Here is a 22,164-nt window from a genome sequence, read left to right on the forward strand (position 1 = left end):
CTCTCTCTCTCTCTCTCTCTCTCTCTCTCTCTCTCTCTCTCTCAAAATAAATAAGCTTAGAAAATAAATAATAAAATAAATAAATATAATTTGGAGACATAGAAATATGACAAGGGGCAGGACCAGGCAAGAGATGGCCTCACTGTCATGAATCCTTGCCCTAAGGGAAGAATGTGCCCTCAGAGGCATTGCTGCAATCTCATGGTTTTCTTATTGAGTAGGGAAAATTAGAACTGCTAAAAATTTGTGCCAGATTCAAAGATGAATGAATTGCCTTGGACATGAATTATTCACAATGCATTTAGCTATTTTGCATGATATAGATTTGCCTATAAACCACTTAAGTGGCACGCAGATAGGACACATATCAAAACCCAGCTGCTGTGCTTTAGAAGATATATTAAAATTACTAGATTTGCCCTATGTTTTTAATATTAATAAAAAATATCAAGTACTGCAGTTTGTTTGAAGCAAAAGGGATTTCTGGAACGTATTTGAACAGCTTTCTGAAAGCCAGTATGTATCTTATGGCCTTTAAGAGACTGAAGTATTCACGATAACCAATCGAAAAAATACATGTATCATCAGTGCAAGAAAGAACCAGCATCTGCCAGCTGCGAGATGCCCGCTTCAGAGGATAGGACGAAGTCCTCGTTTTAATTCTGAAGAACACAAAGATATTCCTACCAAGCAGCGATTTATTACATCTCCTCATAGAGTCATCAACAATGCCATATGCTTCCAAGTCTGTAATCAAGGGGCCAAGAGGTACCACCCAGTACCTGAATTGATAACTAAAAGAAATTCAGAGAATCTAACCACTGTCATCCGGGCCACCCACCGTCACTACAGTGTTCTGCTTTTCCTCTCTCTTTTGCTCACCAACGTCCGTACTCTGTTCCTCACAAGTGTATCTCTACGCTTCTACCTACATTTCAAAACTTTCTTCTGTAAAATGAGATGCTGGGGTCAGATCTCTTCCTTCATTTGTGGCTCCATGATGAGGCTTAAGAAATTGGTGCGTCTTGAGCTAAACAAACAAACAAAAAAATCCAACCCAGGGGCAGGTTAGAGCTTCTTTAGGCAATGTAAATACCCAACATCCTCTTGAATAAAGGGAGGAGAGGAATAAAGAGCAAAGACTCACCCCATTCCAGGCTCAGATAACAGCTGAGGCCTCGAGACTGAAGATGAAGTCCTGCTCCTGGTGACCATCTGATCCTCATACCCAGCCGGGGGAGGAGGAGGTGGAAGGGGGTGGGATTTGCTGTAGCGAAGCAGAGCAGCAGAGAATCCCCTTGTTCTCTAGCAGGTATGGTCACCCAAAGTGCGAGGGCACGCTTAGGGAAAGAGAAAATGAAAATCTTTGGAGAATCTGATAGAAAAAACCGGAAAACATACACAAGGGAATGTTGGATGCTCTGGGAGTTTAAAGAGAGTTGGGGAGCAAGCGTGAATGTTGTATTTTATTTTATTTTATTTTATTTTATCATTTCATTTCACTTCACTTCATTTCATTTCACTTCACTGTGGCCGGAACACCTAACACGAGATCTACCCTTTTAAAATCTTGTGTAATGTGGTGTGTGCATACAATGGTATGTTATTTAGCCTTAAAAGAGAACAAAATCCTGCCATACATGACCTTGAGGACATTATGCTGAGTGAACTAAGCCGGTCACAGAAGGACAGGCACTGGACGATCCCACTTATACAGGAAGGAGGGCTTTCTTTCTGGGCTCATGGCTCATCCCAGCCTCAGCCTTCTTTGATCTCTCCCACTTATGCTCAGGGTTTTCATTTCCCAACAGCCAAATGAGGACATCTTGTAAGAGCAGAACCTTGTGAAGATCCAGTGCCATCAGATGGATTTACAGGCACCAACTGTTTCCTGGAACTGACAGTCCCTTCAGCACAGATGACTACTGACTGTGACCCCTATCGAGGCCCCACACCCACCTAAGAAAGAAGCATTATTTCAGGTCCTCCAAGAAGTAGATGCCAAGGCGGGTCAGTCATGCAGGAGACGTAGCGGAGAAAATGGGACAAAAGATGGAGGAGGCTGGGAGGCCGTCAGGTCGCGGTGTGGATCCGACCCCTGTAAGGAGAGAGGGAAGGAAGAAGGAAAAGAGGAAGAAAAAGGGAGGGAAGAGGCAGGAAGTAAAGTAGGTCTTGGGCTACCGCACAATTCCAAGCAAATCTCAGCCAGGCTGGAGGGTCCTTAGGTCAAAGCAGAGCTATGCAGCTCTGTGACTTCCCTCCCCCCGTGGACAGAAACTCTGCATCAAGCCTCCAGAGCTGGGGCTAGGGACACTGGCCCACTTCTTCTGGAAGGACACCGCTGCGCTCTGAGGGGTCGCTGGGTGGGGTGGTAAGCCCGGGTCTTTTTGACTCGCATCTCCCACTGTGGAACCCCCACGCTATGAGCAGGCCAGAATGAGGAATATTGGGGCCTAGCAGTCTTGGCCTGCTGTTTCTGGAATAGAGGGTCTACCCCACGAGTGGGCGCCGGGTGGAGAAAGGGAGCCCAGAGCCCTGAGCTGCAGTTGCTATGGAAAAGAGTTTCTGCATCATGGAGCTGGTGGGGATGAGAATTGCTGGCAGCCTGTGCCTCCTCAGGAAAAGCTGTGGGGGCCCTGTGTCCTCGACCACATCCGCAGAGCATAGAGCGTCCATCACCCCGAGCTTAGGTTGATGCAGGAGGCAGAGAGGCTCAAATGCCACCGAGTCTCACTGGCCCCACTGAGATTTCAATTTTCTCCAAGAAGTGTTTCTTCATTCGCCGTATGCTCTTGGGACAATGTTCAGAGGCTTTAAATGGTTGTGTTTTTTTTAACTTTATTTATTTTTGGGAGAGAGACCACAACTGGGGGAGGAACAGAGAGGAAAGGAGAGAGAGAGAATCCCAAGCAGGCTCCGCGCTGTCAGCACAGAGCCTGAGGCAGAGCTCGAACTCACGAACTGTGAGATCATGGCCTGAGCCGCAATCAAGAGTCAGACACTTAACCAACCGAGCCACCCAGGTGCCCTTTAAATCATTGTTTCTAACTTTTCAGAAGTTAGGTTTGTTTGTTTGTTTGTTTGTTTGTTTTCCTCTGGGAAGAGGGTATTCAAATCTCGTGCTGCCATTCCAGAAGCGCATCTCACCCCCAGTAAAACTGTACGTGAACAGGTGGCCAGCCCTGGGCTGTCAGTTACCACCTCTTTGCTCTAACCAAATTTTGTCCTACTGCAAAAGCATGGCCACTCTGGGGATGCTGGTGACTCATTTCTGGGGTTTGTCTCCGGTGCCTTCTTAAAGTTTCATCTCACACAGACACGGGTTCCTGTTAGGACGAAACTTCATTACGATCCCTCTGAACATTTCCGGGGTTCTTTGGGTGTCTTCCACCTCCCTGGTCGTCCTCCTCGTGAGTTCCCCTTGCTGTGTGGCCTCTAACATTCGACCTCTGTCTCCTCAACTCAGAAAATTTGCCATGCTCAGTGTCTCCCCCTCGCCATCTGCGGACATTGTCTTACTCTTTCTCGCTTTAGAAAAATCCCAGTCCTGAGCTGCCTGTTTTCCAGCGACCGAGTACAGTTCTTTCATCTACTCCACTTTGTGTCTTCACTTGTACGGAGCAGCACACCCGAGACGATTGGGTTCTGTGAAGTGATCACGTCGCAGAGTAGCTGGTAACGTGGGGGAGGCAAAGCCTCAGAGACAGCCACCTGCCTCTCTTTGGTCCTGATGCGGCCATGTGCCTCATATTCACCTGACCGTGGTCCTTTGTCCCCTGATCACAGGTAAGCCCCTTCTCTGAACTCCTCAGCCCCCCACCCCCCAGCTCTCGGCCTTTGGTTCCTGTCACCGGACTCCCTCCGGGGCTAAGCCTCCAACTTCAGTCTGCTTGCTTCACAGGCCCCCTCGATGCAGAAGTCACCCAGACTCCAGGACACCTGGTCAAAGGAAAAGGACAGAGAGCAACGATGTACTGTGTTCCAATAAAAGGACACAGTTACGTTTTCTGGTATCAGCAGATCCCGGCAAAAGAGTTCAAGTTCTTGATTTCTTTCCAGAATGAAATCAATAAAACGGGGATGCACAAGGAGGGATTTTCAGCTAGGTGTCCCCGAAACTCACCCTCTCGCCTAGAGACCCAGACTACGGAGCTGCAGGATTCAGCCATGTATCTGTGCTAGCAGTGAATCCGCAGTGTTAAATATTAGCTAATCTTAATACACAAACATCCTGGGCCCAGCTAAGGAAGCAGCTGGCATATTAGGGTAGAAGGAAATAACAGAATCTAACTAGAGCTAGCTTCAGCCAAACGGGAATTTATCACAAGGCTACATGTATATCCTATAGAACCCAAAACAAGAACACAGCAATTTCTCAGGAACAAACTGGAATGAAATCTTTGGGACCCTGACATGGCTGATTCGACAACTCTTATTTCTTTTTCCACCTTGTTGGCCCCATTGTTCTCCCCATTAGTAGAAATTGTCGTTTCCAGTTTTTTGATCTCATAGAGCAAAAGACTATAGATTGAGATGTTGGTCTTCCAGGCACGTTGGGAAGGACCAACTTGACTTTCTCTCTTGTAAGACCACAAAGCCTAAAAACAGAAAACAAACTGATCCTGTTTTAGTTAAGAACATGCTCTTGGAAAATTCAACATTAGCCGAGGGGGTCAGTTGGAACAACATGGCAGCTGGAGGCCTATCACTCTGGCCTTATGGATCAAAGATTTCAAAGACAGGAATTCTCCAGTTAGGGGCAGGACACCCAATGGCTGTCCATCACAGAAAAGCAGTGCCAGAAACAGAGAACCTAGGAAAGAAGAAGGAATGTGAAAGGGGATCAAGATCCTTAGTTGGTCAGACCAAATGAAGACTCTGGTTAATTTGTTTTTAAGGAGTTAAATCCAGGTAATACAAAAAGCACATTAATTTTCAGTATGACAATTCAAACCTAAGTCACTAATTAGTAGGAGCTAATTCTATGGAGCTGAGGGAGGGGACAGATTAACCTCAGCGGGAAAACACCTGATGTGCAGACAATTGAAAATTGATGTGCAGACAATTGAAAATCCCCAGTTATGTGATCCAAATTGTACTGAGGGACAATGCATTCAACACCAATGGGAGTAAAGGAGATATTATGGCGTCAACTGCACCTTGGAAGGTCATTGCAGGTACATAGAACAGACATAGAATTCAAAATACCTCTGTTAAAATTTGATGATCCATCCTGTTTATAAAATTGTTCATTTCCCCACCACCTACCACTCAGCTTTAGAGAAGTTTATATAGTCTCTCTAGTCACGTCTGTTCTTATTTCAGTATAAGCTGAACCTGGTTTTCTTACCCCCAGAAGTCCAAATTTACTTCATCTCTCAAACAAACATCATTCTGACCCTTTGAAACAGAAGCTCTCAACTTCCTGGTGTATCCAATGTTGTGGCTTCTAATTTCAGGTTCTCTTTCCAGCACTCAAACGTGAGTCTTCCTTAGTGTCCATTTCTGTTCCTCTCCAAGTAACAACACGCAATCCATCACCCACACCTTTGCTTTCATCACAGAGGAATCATTGCTTCGGGGGCCTCCTTTCATGGAATGGTCCCATTCTTATGAAACTATTCTCCTAAATATTAAAACTATAAACTTGCTGGATCGAAGGCTTATTTTCATTCCTCTGCCTATTTGATCTTTTTGAAGCATTTGATAATATTGACTGTCCCCTAAACCCTGGAAACTTCTCTTCCCTTGACGTCACTCACCTCACTTTCAATTAGGTTTCAATTTCCCACCTCTTCTTTTTTGTAAATGGAGTTTCCAGAACTGAAGTCTATCCATTAGTTATTCCTAGTCCTAGGAAAATTCTTGTTCTATTTAAGTTTTAACATTCTAATCTAACTCATTAACAGGTTTTCTCTTTTGTTAGTTTGGGATATTCAAAATGTCTACTCAGAAGGGATTGAAACTGTTGTCTGAAACAACTTCTTTCTTCGGTATCACCCGAGGGACAGGTTACACAGGTATATTCTAGGACAGGATCTGAATTTTGAGTCAAAATTTCCAGAAGTGGGTTATAGGAATACATTTCATCTTATCAAGCCCCTGGTGGGGTTTTGAGAACTTCTGCCAATCTTTATAAGATTGGTAAAATAGCAACTCTAGCACGGTGCTCCATCATTTTCTTCTTGTTCTTGCTATTCTTACTCTCTTCTCCCCTTTTCCTCTTCCTCTTGTGCCTTCCTTGAACTTCTCTTTTCCTAAGAATGCTCAAGTGGGTTTGGAGCCTGTTTACATCATCCATGTACCAAAATAAACATGAGGTCATACTTTTGGACCAATGATCCCCTCTGTGGAAGGTGCCCTGAGACTGTGGGTGTTCCCAGGGACTGTGATTTCATGGCTAGATTCTACCTTGTGGGGCTAAGGGAACCCAAAACTTCCATTCCTCTCTGCTGCTGTGCATCAGAAACCATTGCTGGGGAAGCTTGTCCTGCCAGTGATCTTGCCTTGGACACCTGGGGGCAAGTGAGCTTGGGAGTGTGTGGGAATTTGTGTAGAAGATGTTTTCCCAGACCCACTCTCTATGGCTTCCGTCTTCTCCCACAGGACATACACACCCTGCAGTCAGCCAGATCCCCAGCCACAGGATCACAAAGACGGACAGAAGGGAATCTGAGATGTGATCCAATTTCTGGTCATATACTTGTTTACTGGTGCCCACAGACTCTGAAGCAAGAGATGGAATTTCTGATTTCCTTCCGATACTAAAACACTGCAGCCGAGTTGGGATGCCCAAGGAACGACTGTCAGTTGAAAGACCCAATGGGACATATTCCACCCTAAGACCCATCTTGCCGCAGAGCGGGCGGACTCAGCTGTGATCGCCATGCTGGTGGCATTGGAATAGTGCAGGTGAACCAGTTCTGTCCAGCGTACAAACTCACTGGCTCTTCTCCTCTCCCCTGAGCTCTAGGGAGGCATTTGAGAAGGCCACTTCTCAGTCTTGCGCTTCAGAAGAAAGAAAGAGGCAGGTGGATAGTTGTGGCTCCACGTGCAAGCGGGAGAGGGCAAGGCTACAAATTAGCTCTTAAATTATCATAGTGGGCATCATGCTTCAGGATATGGGCTTTGGAAATGCCTAAAAAGAACACAGAATTGGGTAGTCTGTGGATCTCAAGTTCAGAATAAAGCCCCCATTCCCTCCCCCAAACTTTTTTGAACTACAGAAACTGGATATTTGAAGTTGATATTAACTTACCAAAACTCTAAGAAATTACTACTGATTTTATCTCAAACGCGACCCCTCTGAAGACTCTTTCCCTCTACAGACACGAATGACTTCCTTGTTTGTGGAACAACAGAATGTTGACCTCTAGAGATTTATTCTCCTCCTTTTGTCATAGATCTGCCTCCCCCACAAGACTGACTGTCTCTCCAGGGCAGTGATTCAACGGGGAATAACGTGAGGGAACAGCAACCACAAACCTCTAGAAAGGAAGGAAACAGGAGAAACACTGATTAGTAATCCCCATTCAGAGACTCTTCAGGAAATTCAAGTCTCAAATCCAGGGGATCATGGAGTTTGACTCTGTGATTTTGTACACTCAGTGGGTCCCTTCTCTCTCTTGGAGATCTTGGATCCACAGACAGTGGAATGAGAGTCAGGATACCTGCTTCCTAATCCAAACTCTGGCTTTTTTTTTTTTAAACTGTAAGGTGTTGGCAAGTGCCCTCTTAGCTCTATGATTCAGTTTTCTCCTCTTTAAAATTAGAAACTCACACCGTTTGCTCTCCAAGATTTGACATGAGTATGACTCAGGATATATCTCCACGTTTCTCACACGTGTGACCACCGGGGATGTCGCTACCATCTGGCAATAACTGAGGAAACTGTAAATGTAGCTAACACAGATCCAGGGAAGATCTGGTTAGAAGGGGCATTCTAGATCATCCCTGTATGCCCCAGCATTGATATAGTCTTGAAATGAGGTCATGACAAAAAAATGGTCGATTATTTCCTCCCATCCCCCCGACTGCTGCCCGATGACAATAAAGGCGAGCGTCAGAGAGTCGACCATGTAGAGCAGTCAAGCGCTCTGGGCTCCCAAGACAGTCCTGGTTCAGGCTTGCTGTTCTGGCAAAATTATTAATAGCATGCTCTTTCACATATTAACGGGTTCCGGTTCAGACAGTAAACTAAGAAAGCTACTGTTGATGATGACACAAACCATAACATCTCTGTGCTAAAAGAGATGTTTAATAAAATTGTTTATTACTATTGAAGTGAATTTTGTTATAGAAAATGTTATTCAGACTTATAGCTCAAACTATGAGGCAGACTTCACTCAGGGGGACTGCTGCAATGGGGAACTGTGGTAGGGGAGACGTATTGGTCTCAACTCCAACTCCAAGCAGGAAAAGTGAGTTTATAGCCAAGAAGCAGGGAGAGGGAGTGGAACTGGATGGAGAATTACGAAAAGGAGACATCAGGGTAAGGGAGGATTCTGGCTAGACTGTCCTAGCAGAACTCTTGCTGAAGGCCCTCCAGGATGATCAGAAATCATCTGGGGGATAGTTGTCGGGGATAGGAATTTGGTCTTACATCAAGAGCACTCAGATATTGAAGGTATGCTGGCTAACCACCTTAGCAGGATTCTGATTAAAATTAGACTCTTGAGGACTGCCCAAGAATGGGACCAAACAGAAAAAGGGGAGAATGGACTCTTGAGATATAGAATGGACAGAATTTTAACTCTTATCCATTATAAGAGATGAAGGAGTCTAAAAATAACAGGCTAAGGATAAAAAGACGGTCAACAAATCTAGAAATCAAAGATGAAAGAGAATGTTCAATAAAAGGTCATTTTGAAATAAGAAACATTTGAAGCATCCACATGAATATCCTTAAAACTAAAAGAAACTCATTTTCTCTCTTTCCATGGCCAGTGGCCTTGCCCAATACCACCTCACACTTCAAGGCTTACACATACACATTCTAATGCACATACATACCCATGCCTACGAAGACATCCACGTAGAGGTACACGTCGGCTTTTCCTCCCCAGCAGAGGGCACTACCAGATTTAAAAAGCAGTCTAATCGGCTTTATTTTCATTAACAATTTTGTCTTATTACCCCATTTAACTAACTTGTTATATCCAACAAGAATACTGTTCTGGAGAAGTAAAAGCTAATCCATATTTCCACTTTTACTATTAAGGGACATATAATTGCCAATTAGAGTTTCTCAGGGAGCCAATGCATCAAAATAATAAAATATCTAAGCCTAAATTTAACAAAAGAAATCAAAAAGTTGTACACTGAAAAGTGCAAAATATTGCTTGAAAGAAATTAAAGACCCAAATAAATGGAAAGATATACCATGATTGTTGATTGAAAGACTTAATACTTTTCGGATGGCAAAATTTGCCAGCTGATCTACAGATTCAACTAAATCCCTATCAAATTCCAGAATTCCAGCTATCTTTCCTCCCCCAGAAATTGACAAGTAAATGCTAAAATTCAGATGAAAGTCTAAGGTACCAAAATTAGCCAAAGCATTTTTAAAAAGAAGAAAGGTGTTAGATAATTCATACTTGCCTATTTTTTTTAACTTTTTAATGTTTTTTTTAAATTTATTTTTGAGAGAGGCAGTGACAGAATGAGAGTGGTTAGGGGAAGAGAGAGAGGGAGACACAGAATCCGAAACAGGCTCCAGGCTCTGAGTTGTCAGCACAGAGCCCGATGCGGGGCTCAAACTCACGAGCTGTGAGATCATGACCCGAGCTGCAGTCCGACACTCAACTGACTGAGCCACCCAGGCATCCCAGTACTTGCCTGTTTCAAAACTTGCTATGAAACTACAGAAATCAATACAGTGTTGTATTGGAAGAGAATACACATTGATCAGTGAAACAGAATCAAGAGTCCTCAAATAAAGCCACAACTTTATGGGGAATTGATTTTAGATAGGAGTGCCAAAACCATTGAATTGAGAAAGAATAGTCTTTTTAACAAATGGTGCTGAGGAAACTGGATGTCCATGTGCGAAAGAATGAATTTGCATGACTTCCTCATACCACATATAAAAATTAACTCGACATTGATCAAAGACGTAAATGTAAGAGCTAAAAGTATAAAATTCTTGGAAGAAAACACAAGTGTAAGTCTTCCTGACCATGGGATAGGTGACGATTTCTTAAATATGACACCAAAACACAGGCAACCAAGATTAATTGGACTTCTTCAAACTTAAAAAATATTTAAGCTTCAGGGCACCTGGGTAGCTCAGTCGGTTAAGCGTCTGACTTCAGCTCAGGTCATGATCTCGTGGTTCATGGGCTCGAGCCCCACGTTGGGCTCTGTACTGACAGTTCAGAGCCTGGAACCTGCTTCAGATTCTGGGTCTCCCTCTATCTCTGCCCCTCCCCCACTTGTGCTGTCTCTCTCTCTCTCTCTCTCTCTCTCTCTCTCTCTCAAAAACAAATATACATCAAAAAATTTGGGCTTCAAAGAACACTCTCAAGAAAGCTTAAGTCACCCCCCAAATAAGATAAATATTTGCAAATCATATACCTTGCAAGGGACTTGCATCCAGAAAACCTTGAAAATTATATATTCTGGATACAAGTCCCTTATTTGGGTATTATTCATAATCGCCAAAAAATGGAAACAATTTGAATGTTCATCAATTGGTCAATTAACAAAATGTGGTGTATGCATACAATGAAACATTATTCGATCATAAAAAGGAATGGAGTTCTGATACATGCTGTAACATAGACGAACCTTGAAAAAAAATGCTTTGTGAAAGAAGCTAAGCACAAAAAGGCGCATAATATAAGATTCCATTTATATAAAAGTCCAGAAGAGGTAAACCTCAGAGACAAAAAGTAGACTAACGGTTGCCATGGGCTGCAGAAAGGAGTGAATGCACAGTGACTTCTAATTGGTACAGGGTTTCTTTGGGGATGATGACAGTGTTCCAGAATCATATGGCATTATTGTTTGCACCAGTTAATAAACACTAAAAGCCATTGAATTTTACATTTTGAAATGGTGAATTTTACGGTACATGAATTACTATCTCAATTTAAAAAAAGATCTGGAAGCTGAACTTAAAAAGATTCAAATATTGTAGGTTGAATGTCAGGGGGAAAAGCATATTTTCAAGAGATACCCTCGTGAATAGAGGAACGTGTTGTATAATTTGCATTGTGTACCAACTTGTTTGATGAATTTGTGAATCTTCTAAAATTATAAAACATTTTATAAACTTCTCAGTAAATGCACTCTTTAAGTGGCCAAAGAAATTAACTGACTATGAGGTACATAAATAATATAGATGAGTCTCAAATAATTACAGTGTTGGAAATAAGCCAGACACAAACAAAAGCATACTATTTTATTCCATTTATATGAACAACTAGAAAATGCAAGCAAACCTAAATTGACAGAAAGCAGATCGGTGGTTGCCTAGGGATGGGACAGGTGTGGGAAGGATTGGGAGGGAAGGATTAAAATGTGATAGAAAGAAACTTTTTGGGGTGATGGATATGTTCACTATCCTGATTGTGGTGATAGTCCCCTGTTATCATACATACATCAAAACTTTTTAAATGTGTACAGTTGATTTGTATGTCAATTATACCTCAATAAAGCTGTTTTTAATTGGGTTATAATTGACATAAAACATTATGTAAGCTTAAGATGTACAGTATATTGATTGGATACATTTATATATCATAGCATGATTATCACCATTGTGCTCCTTAACACCTCTATCACGTCACCTAATTACTATTTCTTTTTGTGGTGAACACAATTAAGATCCAGTGTCTTAGCCACTTTGAAGTTTATAATAGTAATAACAGGAAAGGGAATCGACGAAGTGTCTAAGCCAATAATTTACCTGCTTGGAGACAGATGAGTGAACTTAAATGACATTTTCTATTCTGCATTAATTTTTGCTACTGACCTGTCTGTAGTTTAGCCAATTTTTACCCTCTTAAAAAGTGCTCTCTCAGTTGAAGGCAGGGACACATTATGAGGGCTTTAAATTGGAAGAAATGAGGCTTTAGCCCCTGGGATGAATTTTTAGCCTTTGCATGCTCCACGGGGAGGGAAGAGACCTACAGTTTTGCCAGAAGAGCCAAGTTTGAAGGTCTGGAAGTTTGACCAGTTAAGTTCCAGGCGCCCAAGACGATTACATACACTGTAGCGGTCGTCCTGCAGCCTCCAGAGCTGCTGAGCTGGGTGTTGGCCCTGCCATCATCGACCATAGTCTTACCATGACTCTTCGGGACACCAGGACCACTGCATTGTAACTCCTCACATCCCAACACACAATTTATTGCTTGCATTCATTGACTCTCATTATGATGACTGATTGGTAGGGAAGACCAAAGGGGAAAGGTTTGGTCTGGAACATGCAGTAATGAACAGGAGACTCAACACGTCTCCAAAGGCAAGGGGGAAAAAAGCAAAACATGAACTATGGGGACCTCATCAAGATAAAATCTTCTGCCCTGCAAAGGAAACAATCAACAAAAGTAAAAGGCAACCGACGGAATGGGAGAAGATATTTGCAAATGACGTATCAGATAAAGGGTTAGTATCCAAAATCTATAAAAAACTCACCAAACTCAACACCCAAAAAACAAATAATCCAGTGGAGGAATGGGCAGAAGAGATGAATAGACACTTTTCCAAAGGAGACATCCAGAGGGCCAACAGACACGTGAAAAGATGCTCAACATCACTCATCATCAGCGAAATGCAAATCAAAACCACATAGAGATACCACCTCACATCAGTCAGAGTGGCTAAAATTAACAACTCAGGAAATAACAGATGTTGGCGAGGATGTGGAGGATTGGGAACCCTCTTGCACTGTTGGTGGGAATGCAAACTGGGGCAGCTGCTCTGGAAAACAGTGTGGAGGTTCCTCAAAAAATTAAAAATAGAATTACCCTACAACCCAGCAATAGCACTACTAGGAATTTATCCAAAGGATACAGGAGTGCTGATGCATAGGGGCACTTGTACCCCAATGTTTATAGCAGCGCTTTCAACAACAGCCAAATTATGGAAAGAGCCTAAATGCCCAACAACTGGTGAATGGATAAAGAATACGTGGTTTATCAATTTGACAATAAATTTCATATCCAAAAAAGGCATAAATACAAAAAAAAAAAGAATATGTGGTTATATATACAATGGAATACTATTTAGCAATGAGAAAGAATGAAATCCTGCCATTTGCAGCAAAGTGGATGGAACTGGAGGGTATTATTCTAAGTGAAATAAGTCAGTCAGAGAAAGACAGATATCATAGGTTTTCACTCATATGTAGAACTTGAGAAACTTAACAGAAGACCATGGGGGAGGGAAAAGAGAAAAAGTAGTTTCAAACAGAGAGGGAGGCAAACCATACGAGACTCTTAAATACAGAGAACAAACTGAGGGTTGATGGGGGAGTAGGGGAGAGGGGAAAATGGGTGATGGGCACTGAGGAAGGCACTTGTTGGGATGAGCATCGGGTATTGCATGTAAGCAATGAATCATGGGAATCTACCCCCGAAGCCAAGAGCACACTGTATACACTGTATGTTAGCTAACTTGACAATAAATTATATTTAAAAAAAAAAAGGGAATGGTAAGTCACCTGCTCCTTATCTAACCCCTTCTATTGGGTTTGAGCCAAGAGAGAGGGAAGACTGGTAACTAGCAGCTGACGGAACCGTTCACAAGTTCCTTGGTGAGATTCTGCACACAGGCAGAGCTTCCTTTGAGCCCTAAGTAACAAGGACACCTCATCGATGAGGAGGAGAACTCATTCCCCCACATCTGTGTCAACTCCACCACTGCCCTAGCTGACTGAAGATAAGTGTCTAACAGCACCCAGGAAGAGACCCTTCAGACTGGGCGTGGGTGTTTAGTGTGGGGCATTTTCATCAATAACATTAGTGAACAACAGGAGTATCTCCAGGAAAAATCACTGAGGTGCTTCTAAGTGGTGATGGCAGCTGTATTTTGATTTAAGTGTACATTTTGGGAAGCCTACTAACTACTTACCAAAATAATGGAGACCCTTTGAGGGAGGACTTGGGACCCTGCTGTCAATAAGAGAAGGTCATAAACCACTGTGATTTGGACACTAAACATTAAGATGATCTTATTCATTACTCAAAGCCTGGAGTATCCTAGGTGTACAGATTTTATCTCCCAGGGAGCCTGTACATTCTGATAGGGTGGGCTGTGCCTTACTCTTCCTTTCACTATGCCTAGAACAAAGAAGGTTTTCACGTAATTTTTATTTAACCCTGCAGGTTAGGAAAGAAGGACAGAAGAATGGAAGGAAGGAAGACCCCTCAAAAACAGGCATCCCATCCACGATTAAGGAGAATAATGCAGATAGATAAATAGAGTCGGGGGACACAAGGTCAGAGGGAGAGCTTATAGTTTTCCTAATGGCTCTTCTTTGAATTGCTTACATCAAAAATTCAGGCAGAACAACAAAAGATGAGAAAAGTGAGTGGAGCACTGGGTGGCTCCATCCGTTAAGCGTCTGGCTCTTGATTATGGCTCAGGTCATGATCTCATGGTTTGTGAGATCGAGCCCCGCATCGGGCTCTACACTGACAGCATGGAGCCTGCTTGGGATTCTTTCTCTCCCTCTCTCTCTGCCTGTCCCCCTACTCACACACTCTCTCTCAAAATAAATAAACAAACATTTTTTTGAAAAAGAAAAATAAAACTGAGTTATAAACCATAAAATAAGGTTCCCTGAAGATGTTTGTAACCATTGCTTAGCTGAGGGGGAGGAAGAAAGAAGGAACCAGAATCAAATCGTTTCCTGCCTCTAATTTTTTCCCAGCAACCCTGGCTTCCACTTCCGTGTTTCTCAACGTGTGTAACTAGACATCATACCTAGTCACTGCCTCTACTCAACAACAGAAAATGAAGGGATGATATGAGCCAATGAAAGAAAATAAAGGAACTAAAGATAAGAAGTAGAGAGGGGAGTGGTAAAAATGTTTCGGAAGGCCAGGGAACCAATCATGAAGGTGTTTATCACTCCACATACCTGCGCAACGCTGTCCCTGTAGTAACACATACTAGGCCAGGATGTGTTTACAGTAGAGAAAAAAAGATGTCTCATTCAAGTGATGTACAAGATTAGGTCCAGAGACAACAGGCTCCCCGGAAATGGTGACTTCACAGGAAGACCCGCCTCAGACGAGGGGGCTTTGAAGTCTAACTCCCTGGGCTAATACAGTGAGCATCCCTCCTGGGCCATGCCTGTGGGTCTTCTTCATGCCATCTCTGCCATGCACACCAGACTCCTCTGCTGGGTAGTTTTCTGGCTCCTGCGGGCAGGTGAGCTCTGGGCTAACGGATCAGCATCACTGGGCTTTGTCCGTGGCTCTCTGTGTCTCAAATAGGCCCTGGACCTTCATGTTGCCCAAAGATTTTCTGAAAGATTTTCCGATTTTTTTGACATCTAAATGAAAACAAATAATTGCATCATGGCACGAAAAGCAAAATTCATGTGAGTTTTCACTCGAACATGGGATACTTAAAAGATATTCGCACTCGCCTTGGGTTGCTGCGTGGCCACGCACGCACTTCCTCCGCCATTATGACCCTGTCTCATGTAATCTCTTTTCCTCTGAGGTCCCATGAATGCTGGCGTCACCCAGAACCCAGAACACCTGGTCAGAGGGACAGGACAAGAAGCAACGCTGAGATGCAGCCCAGAGAAAGAACACAATCACGTTTACTGGTATCAGCAGCTCCCGGGAGAAGGTCTGAAATTCATGGTTTACCTCCAGAAGGAAAATATCATAGATGACTCCGGAATGCCGACAAAACGCTTTTCTGCTGAATTTCCCAAAGAGGGACCCAGCGTCTTAAAGATCCGGCTGGCAGAGTTGGGAGACTCTGCAGTGTACTTCTGTGCCAGCTCCTTACCCACATCAATGCAGAGTCCCATCCTGTCAATGCAGGAACACCCTCCAGGCGCCGCCCCAGAAACAGCCACGGGCTGGGGAAGGGAAGGGCACGTGTAGTTGGATTAATGAACATATTCGCTAGAAAGCATTTTGCGGGGCGAGCATGGAAACAGGGGATGGTGGTGGAAGTATCACGAGACATCCCAGCCCATGCTCAGGAACTAAGACTGTCACCAGAAAAAGGTAAAGATTTTTAAAACCGGACATGATTTTTCAGGTTAGATATTTAGGGAGCAAAAGTTCTCTTTTCTTCACTTTATACTCTATTTCAAGTTCTCTGTTGCAAGCTTTAAATAATTTCATTTAATCATCTAAGACAATCAGACAAAGGAAATATTTTTGTCTTTTGCAACATGAGCAAAAAGCAAATGCGGTTTCACGAGTTCATTTTTCTTCCGCAAGCTCAAAAGAGAGAGGAAAGATACAAACCCAGGTTGTCTGGCTCAGGGTGCAGTGAGCCAATCGGAGAGAGACTCTGGCCCGCACCCTTGGCCCTGCCCGCCCACTCAGGCAGGCTGAACACAGTTTGGGGAGGGAGGTCCCAGGGGGTGCAAATGCTTCAGGTCCCCTGTCTGTCTCCTCATCTGCAAAGTTAGAGACCCCGTCCAGAATACCTGTGGGATCCTTTCCAGTTATCCATTCCAGCCTTCTGACAACTTCCGCATTTTAAGCCAGGGGGATCCCCAGAGCTAAGTTTCTACCGTCATTTGTCTTCCAACAGGTGCTTAGCACTCCAGGGAGCCCCCTCTCCCATCATGGGTCACCAGGTGATCTGCTGTGTGGCTCTTTGTCTCCTCGGAGCAGGTGAGTCCTGGGGTCAGGGAGCAAATTCCTGTCCCAAAGGTGCTAAGCTCCAGATCTAAGTCCTTCTACCCATGACAGCAGCATCAGGCACCCTCCTGGGCTGTGTTTCTAGAGCCTCTCTTTCTTCTATAGGCACAGCAGATGGTAGAATCACTCAGACCCCAAAATACCTGATCAGAGAGGAAGGACAAGGCGTGACTCTGGAATGTGAACAGGATTGTGATCACGACTCCATGTACTGGTACCGACAGGACCCAGGGCAAGGGCTGAGACTGCTTTACCGCTCACAAGTAGCAACTGATGTTCAGAACGGAGACATACCTGAAGGCTACAGTGTCTCTCGAGGCAAGAGGCCATTCTTTCCTCTCACTGTGACATCGACGAAAAAGAACCAGACAGCTCTGTGTCTCTGTGCCAGCAGTAGAGACGCAGTGAAGTACAGCCACCTCCTCTCTATGCAGAAGTGCGTCTCCAGCCCTGCTTCCCCACCAGGTGGCAGGGCCTTTCTGTGTTCAGTGCCCTCACCTCCCTGCTTTCTTCCACTTTCACCAGACGCTCAAAGCAGCTGCTGTCATCAACGTGCTTCGCGGAATGACAAGACACCTCAGTGATCCACTAAGTTGGTTTTTAAAATTATGTCTATATCTTTTTGTATCTGTATCAGAGAGGGACAGAACAGAGAGAGGGAGAGAAAGGAGGAGGAGGAGGATGGGGGTGGGGAGGCGGAAAGAGAATAGACAAAAGAAAAAAGATGTTAATTTTACATCCTGGCTCTTCTTACCAAATACTAGAAAATGCAAATGAACAGAAAATTGTCCCTCCCTTCAGAATAATAAAAGCCAAGGAGGGAGAAAGAGGAATAGAAGACAAACACTGTGGTCAAGTTTCATATAATGTGTGTTTTAATCGGAGATGTCAGTGGTCTATGGGAAGTAACATGGCCGATGTTGCCTGGTGACACCAGGAAGGGCTTCAAAGAGAATGCAAAACCATGAGATGAAACTTCAACGATGAGTAGAATTTCATGAGGTAGACAAGCACCAACAGTGACAGGCTTAGGGAACTGGCAGGAGGGAGTGATGAGCTAAAGTCAGGAATGAAGATGGTCACCTCCACCCCCAGAACATGGCAACAGGAGATGATTTGGAGGAACGAGTGGAGCGAGGGTGTTAAGAGAGTTGAGTTTCTATTTCCAGTGGGCCTTCTTTGGATGCCTGCATAGAAATACCTAGTAAGCCCATGTAAATGTACACCTGGCACTTGAGAGAGACAGTTGGACTTGAGAGAAATATTTGCATGATTAATCATCAGACAGGAGGTCAGTATTAGTTTACAAATGCTCTTTATGTTGTCTGTATGGTTTCTCCCTCTGTGGTCTGACACCAATCTATCAGATTCAAAGGCTAATGGTGTTAGTTCTTAGGACTTCATTTGTTTACAAATATTTATTTGATCACATAATTCTGCTTGCAGAAATGAATGACAGTTTATATTGTTCAGACTGTCCCATCCACTGCATGTAACTAAAAATGCTGGATGAAATACATTCTTAATTATTCTTGGAAGCAGTTAAGAACCTTAGTCTGTTCTCCTGAAAGGCCCTGTATTTCCCAGGACAAGCAATTTCTGGGAAGATGTAGGGAGTCCCTGACCATTACGTATAAGCCTGGGCTTCGTGCATTTTATTTGGGTTCCTTTCTGAACTGTTAACCTTGGATTTCTTCTCTCATGTAGTCTGTGGAAGCTTGCCTCACACAGAAGCCAAAATACTGAGGAAACAGACATGGGAAAGAGACACTAACCTACGAATAGGATTTACAACCCTGAAATATGGCGTGAACACTAGCCCTCATTGCAACTAATGCCTTTGGACCATAGTAAAGAAACCATCCGAAACGGGATGGATCTAAGATGCTTTACTTTGTCCAGACCATGTTCATTGATACCTTCCGATCAATAATTTCTTGAGCAGGCTGATACAGTCATGGACCAGTAGGAGACACAGTCCCTAGAGTTTGCTCCTCCATGGGTACAAACCATATTCCAGAGGTGATAGAATGGGGTGAGGTTATCTGTCCAATGAAAGAAAGGGAATTAAAGGGAGGACAGTAGGAGACAGTCTCGCTTTTCTTTATTATCTTGGATACAACTTGAAAGGATACAGATTTCCTCCTGTCAGTTGACAAATTTAGAAAACAAAGACTTAACAGGATTTTAAAACATCCACTCTAAAACTATTGAACCATTTACCTTTTCAGAGTGATCTTGATACTAAAAAGAACTGCTTAGCTGTGAAGTTTCATAATCATTCCTATTATCATTATTATTTCCTCCATTCCCATGACCAAATTGTAAGAGTTATTATATGAAATGGAAGTCAAAAAGTCAAAATATCACTAGGTCTTTCCTTAGCAAGTTTTGAGGAGCCATTATGTCTATTAATGAGGAAGGGCAATTTATAGAAAAGTATAATCAAAGAGCTGTAGTGCTTCTTGGGTACAGTAAACATAATTTCTGAATTTAAAAATATACTGGAAACAATCAAAAGTAAATTAGACTAGCCAGAAAACCAATTTTCTAATTGTATGCACACTCAGGGAATATTCCAGGATTCTGAGGAAATAGAAAAGGATATGGGAGAAAAATAACATCACAACAGCTTTATTCATGATGACTTCAAATGGAAAAACACCCCAACATCAATAATGCAATAGATAAATAGTGCGACATTTATACACTAGAATAAAATATAGCAAAAGAATCAAATATTATTTGCCAAATCATGGCTGAATCTCATCGACCTAACGTCGAACAAAGAAGCCAGACACAAGAGTACATAGCGTATGAAGTTAAGGTAGTGGCTGCATGTGGAGGCATTTTTAATTTTCTTAGAGGGAAGCATGAGAGAGGTTTCTGGGGTTCCAAAAATGTGCTATATCTTGATCTGGCTGGTAGTTATCTGAGTGCATTCATTCTGAAATTCAAGAAGCTGTACACTTAAGATTTGTGCAATCTACTATATGGATTATATATCTCCCTTTAAAAGCTTAGAAAAACCACCACTGCCACCACCCCAAAATGTACTGACTTAAAACACATAGTCTCTCTCATGGTTCTGTGGGTTGAATGGGCTCTTCTAGGCAGTGCCCACTTGGGGTCTCTCATGTAATGACAGACAGATAGTCACTGGGGCTGGAGATACTTGAAGGCTCAGCCGGACTGGACATCCCAGGTGGCTTCCTGATGCCCATGTCTGATACCTCACCTGGGATGGCTGGAGCAGCTATAGACCACCCAGCATGTCTCTTTTTTCCACAGAGCCCTTCAATGTGGTTAGGTAGGTTTCGTCACCACACGGCCTCGGCGTAGCTAAAACTATTACATACTGGCTGGTTTCCCCAAGAGTGAGCATTCAAGAGACCCAGGTGGAATCTATAAAGTCACATATGAAAATCATACAGTGTCCCTTCCCCCACGTTCAAGTCAGCCCAGATCTTTATAGGAATGGGAATGCTGGGAAGGATGGTTCTTCTGGGTGCCATCTTTGAGAAGTAGCTACCAGAATGTAATAAGTTGGTACTACTAATCCTGTTCCTCACTGCTTTTAGACCAATGATGACTTCAGAGTATGACAGCTACTTCATTTGCAAATATTTTTCTTTCTTTTTTTTTTTAATTTTTTTTCAACGTTTTTATTTATTTTTGGGACAGAGAGAGACAGAGCATGAACAGGGGAGGGGCAGAGAGAGAGGGAGACACAGAATCGGAAACAGACTCCAGGCTCCGAGCCATCCGCTCAGAGCCTGACGCGGGGCTCGAACTCACGGACCGCGAGATCGTGACCTGGCTGAAGTCGGACGCTTAACCGACTGAGCCACCCAGGCGCCCCTGCAAATATTTTTCTTGAAGTCAACTCTAATCAAGAGCTATAACACAAAGAAAGTTCTGGGAAATGCATTTCTTCCATAGTTCAGTTGATGATGAGTATGAAACACCATAGATATATACCTGATGGCTGCTGGTCCTCAAGAAGAGTAGAGAGTTTCTTCTGATCCAGGGGCCTCCAGACACTTCATCCCTTATACATCATAATGTTGTGCAGATGTAATACATTACAAGGCACATTCACCTACTCTTTGCAGAAAAAGTACAGTTATGGTGAGAAGCGGCCTCATCGTAATGCGGTCTGCCCCCACCATGAAAAAAATACAGCCACAAGAGCATGTCAGATGCCCTTCAATACATACATCAGTATTTTGTACATAGTAATCTTTAGTACACAATATTATATTCACTATGATAAAAATCTATGTCACTACGCTACAAACGTAATTTGTTGGATCAAGTCCTAATCCCACCTTCCTTAGTTACTCACTCCAGATATACAGAACTAAATATTCATGAAGCAAAACTGGGAGGTTGTTATAAGAATAAAAGTATAATGTTTTGGAGAAAAATCTTTAGTTTCTTTGAAATTGCTATACATTTCTAAGCACGAGCCATTTAAATAAATATTACAGCATGTTCAAAGCAGAAATAATTCCCTAAATCTCCTACAACCTATTTCCACTGGCCAATACTTAGCCTATGACCTGTATCATGGGGAAATAGCTGTAAACAAATTATCCTCGTAGCCTCCACAGTGATTTACACAGAGATGTGCAAACTACCATAAATAGCTACGTTTAGTATTAAGACCATCCATATGACGGCGACCGGCATGAGATAGTCGTGAAATAAATACTTCATTTAGAAGATGAGAAATTGTCTTTATCATCAGTATGAAGAAACATTGAACTTACAGCCTAGAATTTCTGATGCTCACTCATGATTGTTTATCACCACGATTGTTAGTGACTAACAATCATCAGTTGTCTGACTTACTTTGAGGATATGTTACAGAAGTAAAGAAGAGGCGATAATTCCTTTTAATGCACAAACATACAGCTTTTTTCATGAGTAAAGCTAAGAAACTTAAGTCAATTCAATGATCTGGGTCTTAGCGCATGTTCTATAAAGTTAGGAGTAGAATTAGAACATCTGAGGCCCCTTTCAGCTCTTTGATGGATCCTGCATCACTGGAAAAAACCATCACCACGAGAGGGCAGATTGGAGCATCTTCAGGAATATGTAAGCAGTGGCCCATCCTTCTAGGGGTGGAGAAAGGGAGAATGAGATACAGTGAGAGAGGTGTGATATGAGGCCAGTATCTGAAGATGCTCATGCTTCTGCTGCTCCTGGGGCCCAGTATGAGCCTTACAACCTGAGTAGTTGGGGCAAGTGTGTGTGTGTGTGTGTGTGTGTGTGTGTGTGTGTGTGTGTAATGGCATGAGTGGAGCAGTAG

General features: G+C 43.1%; 2 long non-coding RNA genes and 2 gene segments (V, D, J or C); 2 read left to right on the forward strand and 2 right to left on the reverse strand.

Moving 5' to 3' along the window:
- Positions 1-680: 680 nt before the first annotated feature.
- LOC109497663 lies at positions 681-15,225 on the reverse strand. Of its 2 annotated transcripts, XR_002740628.2 has the most exons (5): positions 15,089-15,225; positions 7,259-7,487; positions 1,960-2,098; positions 1,148-1,340; positions 681-1,030 (listed from the first exon to the last, which is right to left on the reverse strand). It is a non-coding gene; the product is annotated as an uncharacterized LOC109497663 (long non-coding RNA). The 2 variants fall into 2 exon arrangements; XR_002740629.2 differs by lacking the exon at positions 7,259-7,487.
- On the forward strand, positions 15,183-16,222 carry LOC123384060. The segment is given in 2 exon segments: positions 15,183-15,381; positions 15,679-16,222. Coding segments are annotated over 2 exon segments (477 nt in total).
- LOC123384063 lies at positions 15,676-21,782 on the reverse strand. Of its 2 annotated transcripts, XR_006594659.1 has the most exons (4): positions 20,829-21,782; positions 17,142-17,475; positions 16,631-16,990; positions 15,679-15,716 (listed from the first exon to the last, which is right to left on the reverse strand). It is a non-coding gene; the product is annotated as an uncharacterized LOC123384063 (long non-coding RNA). The 2 variants fall into 2 exon arrangements; XR_006594660.1 differs by lacking the exon at positions 16,631-16,990 and having other exon boundaries at positions 15,676-15,716.
- On the forward strand, positions 16,071-17,456 carry LOC111559551. The segment is given in 3 exon segments: positions 16,071-16,199; positions 16,738-16,820; positions 16,953-17,456. Coding segments are annotated over 3 exon segments (642 nt in total).
- Positions 21,783-22,164: the final 382 nt, after the last annotated feature.

This window comes from Felis catus, chromosome A2 (genome assembly GCF_018350175.1).
Source record: "Felis catus isolate Fca126 chromosome A2, F.catus_Fca126_mat1.0, whole genome shotgun sequence".
NCBI lineage: Eukaryota > Metazoa > Chordata > Mammalia > Carnivora > Felidae > Felis > Felis catus.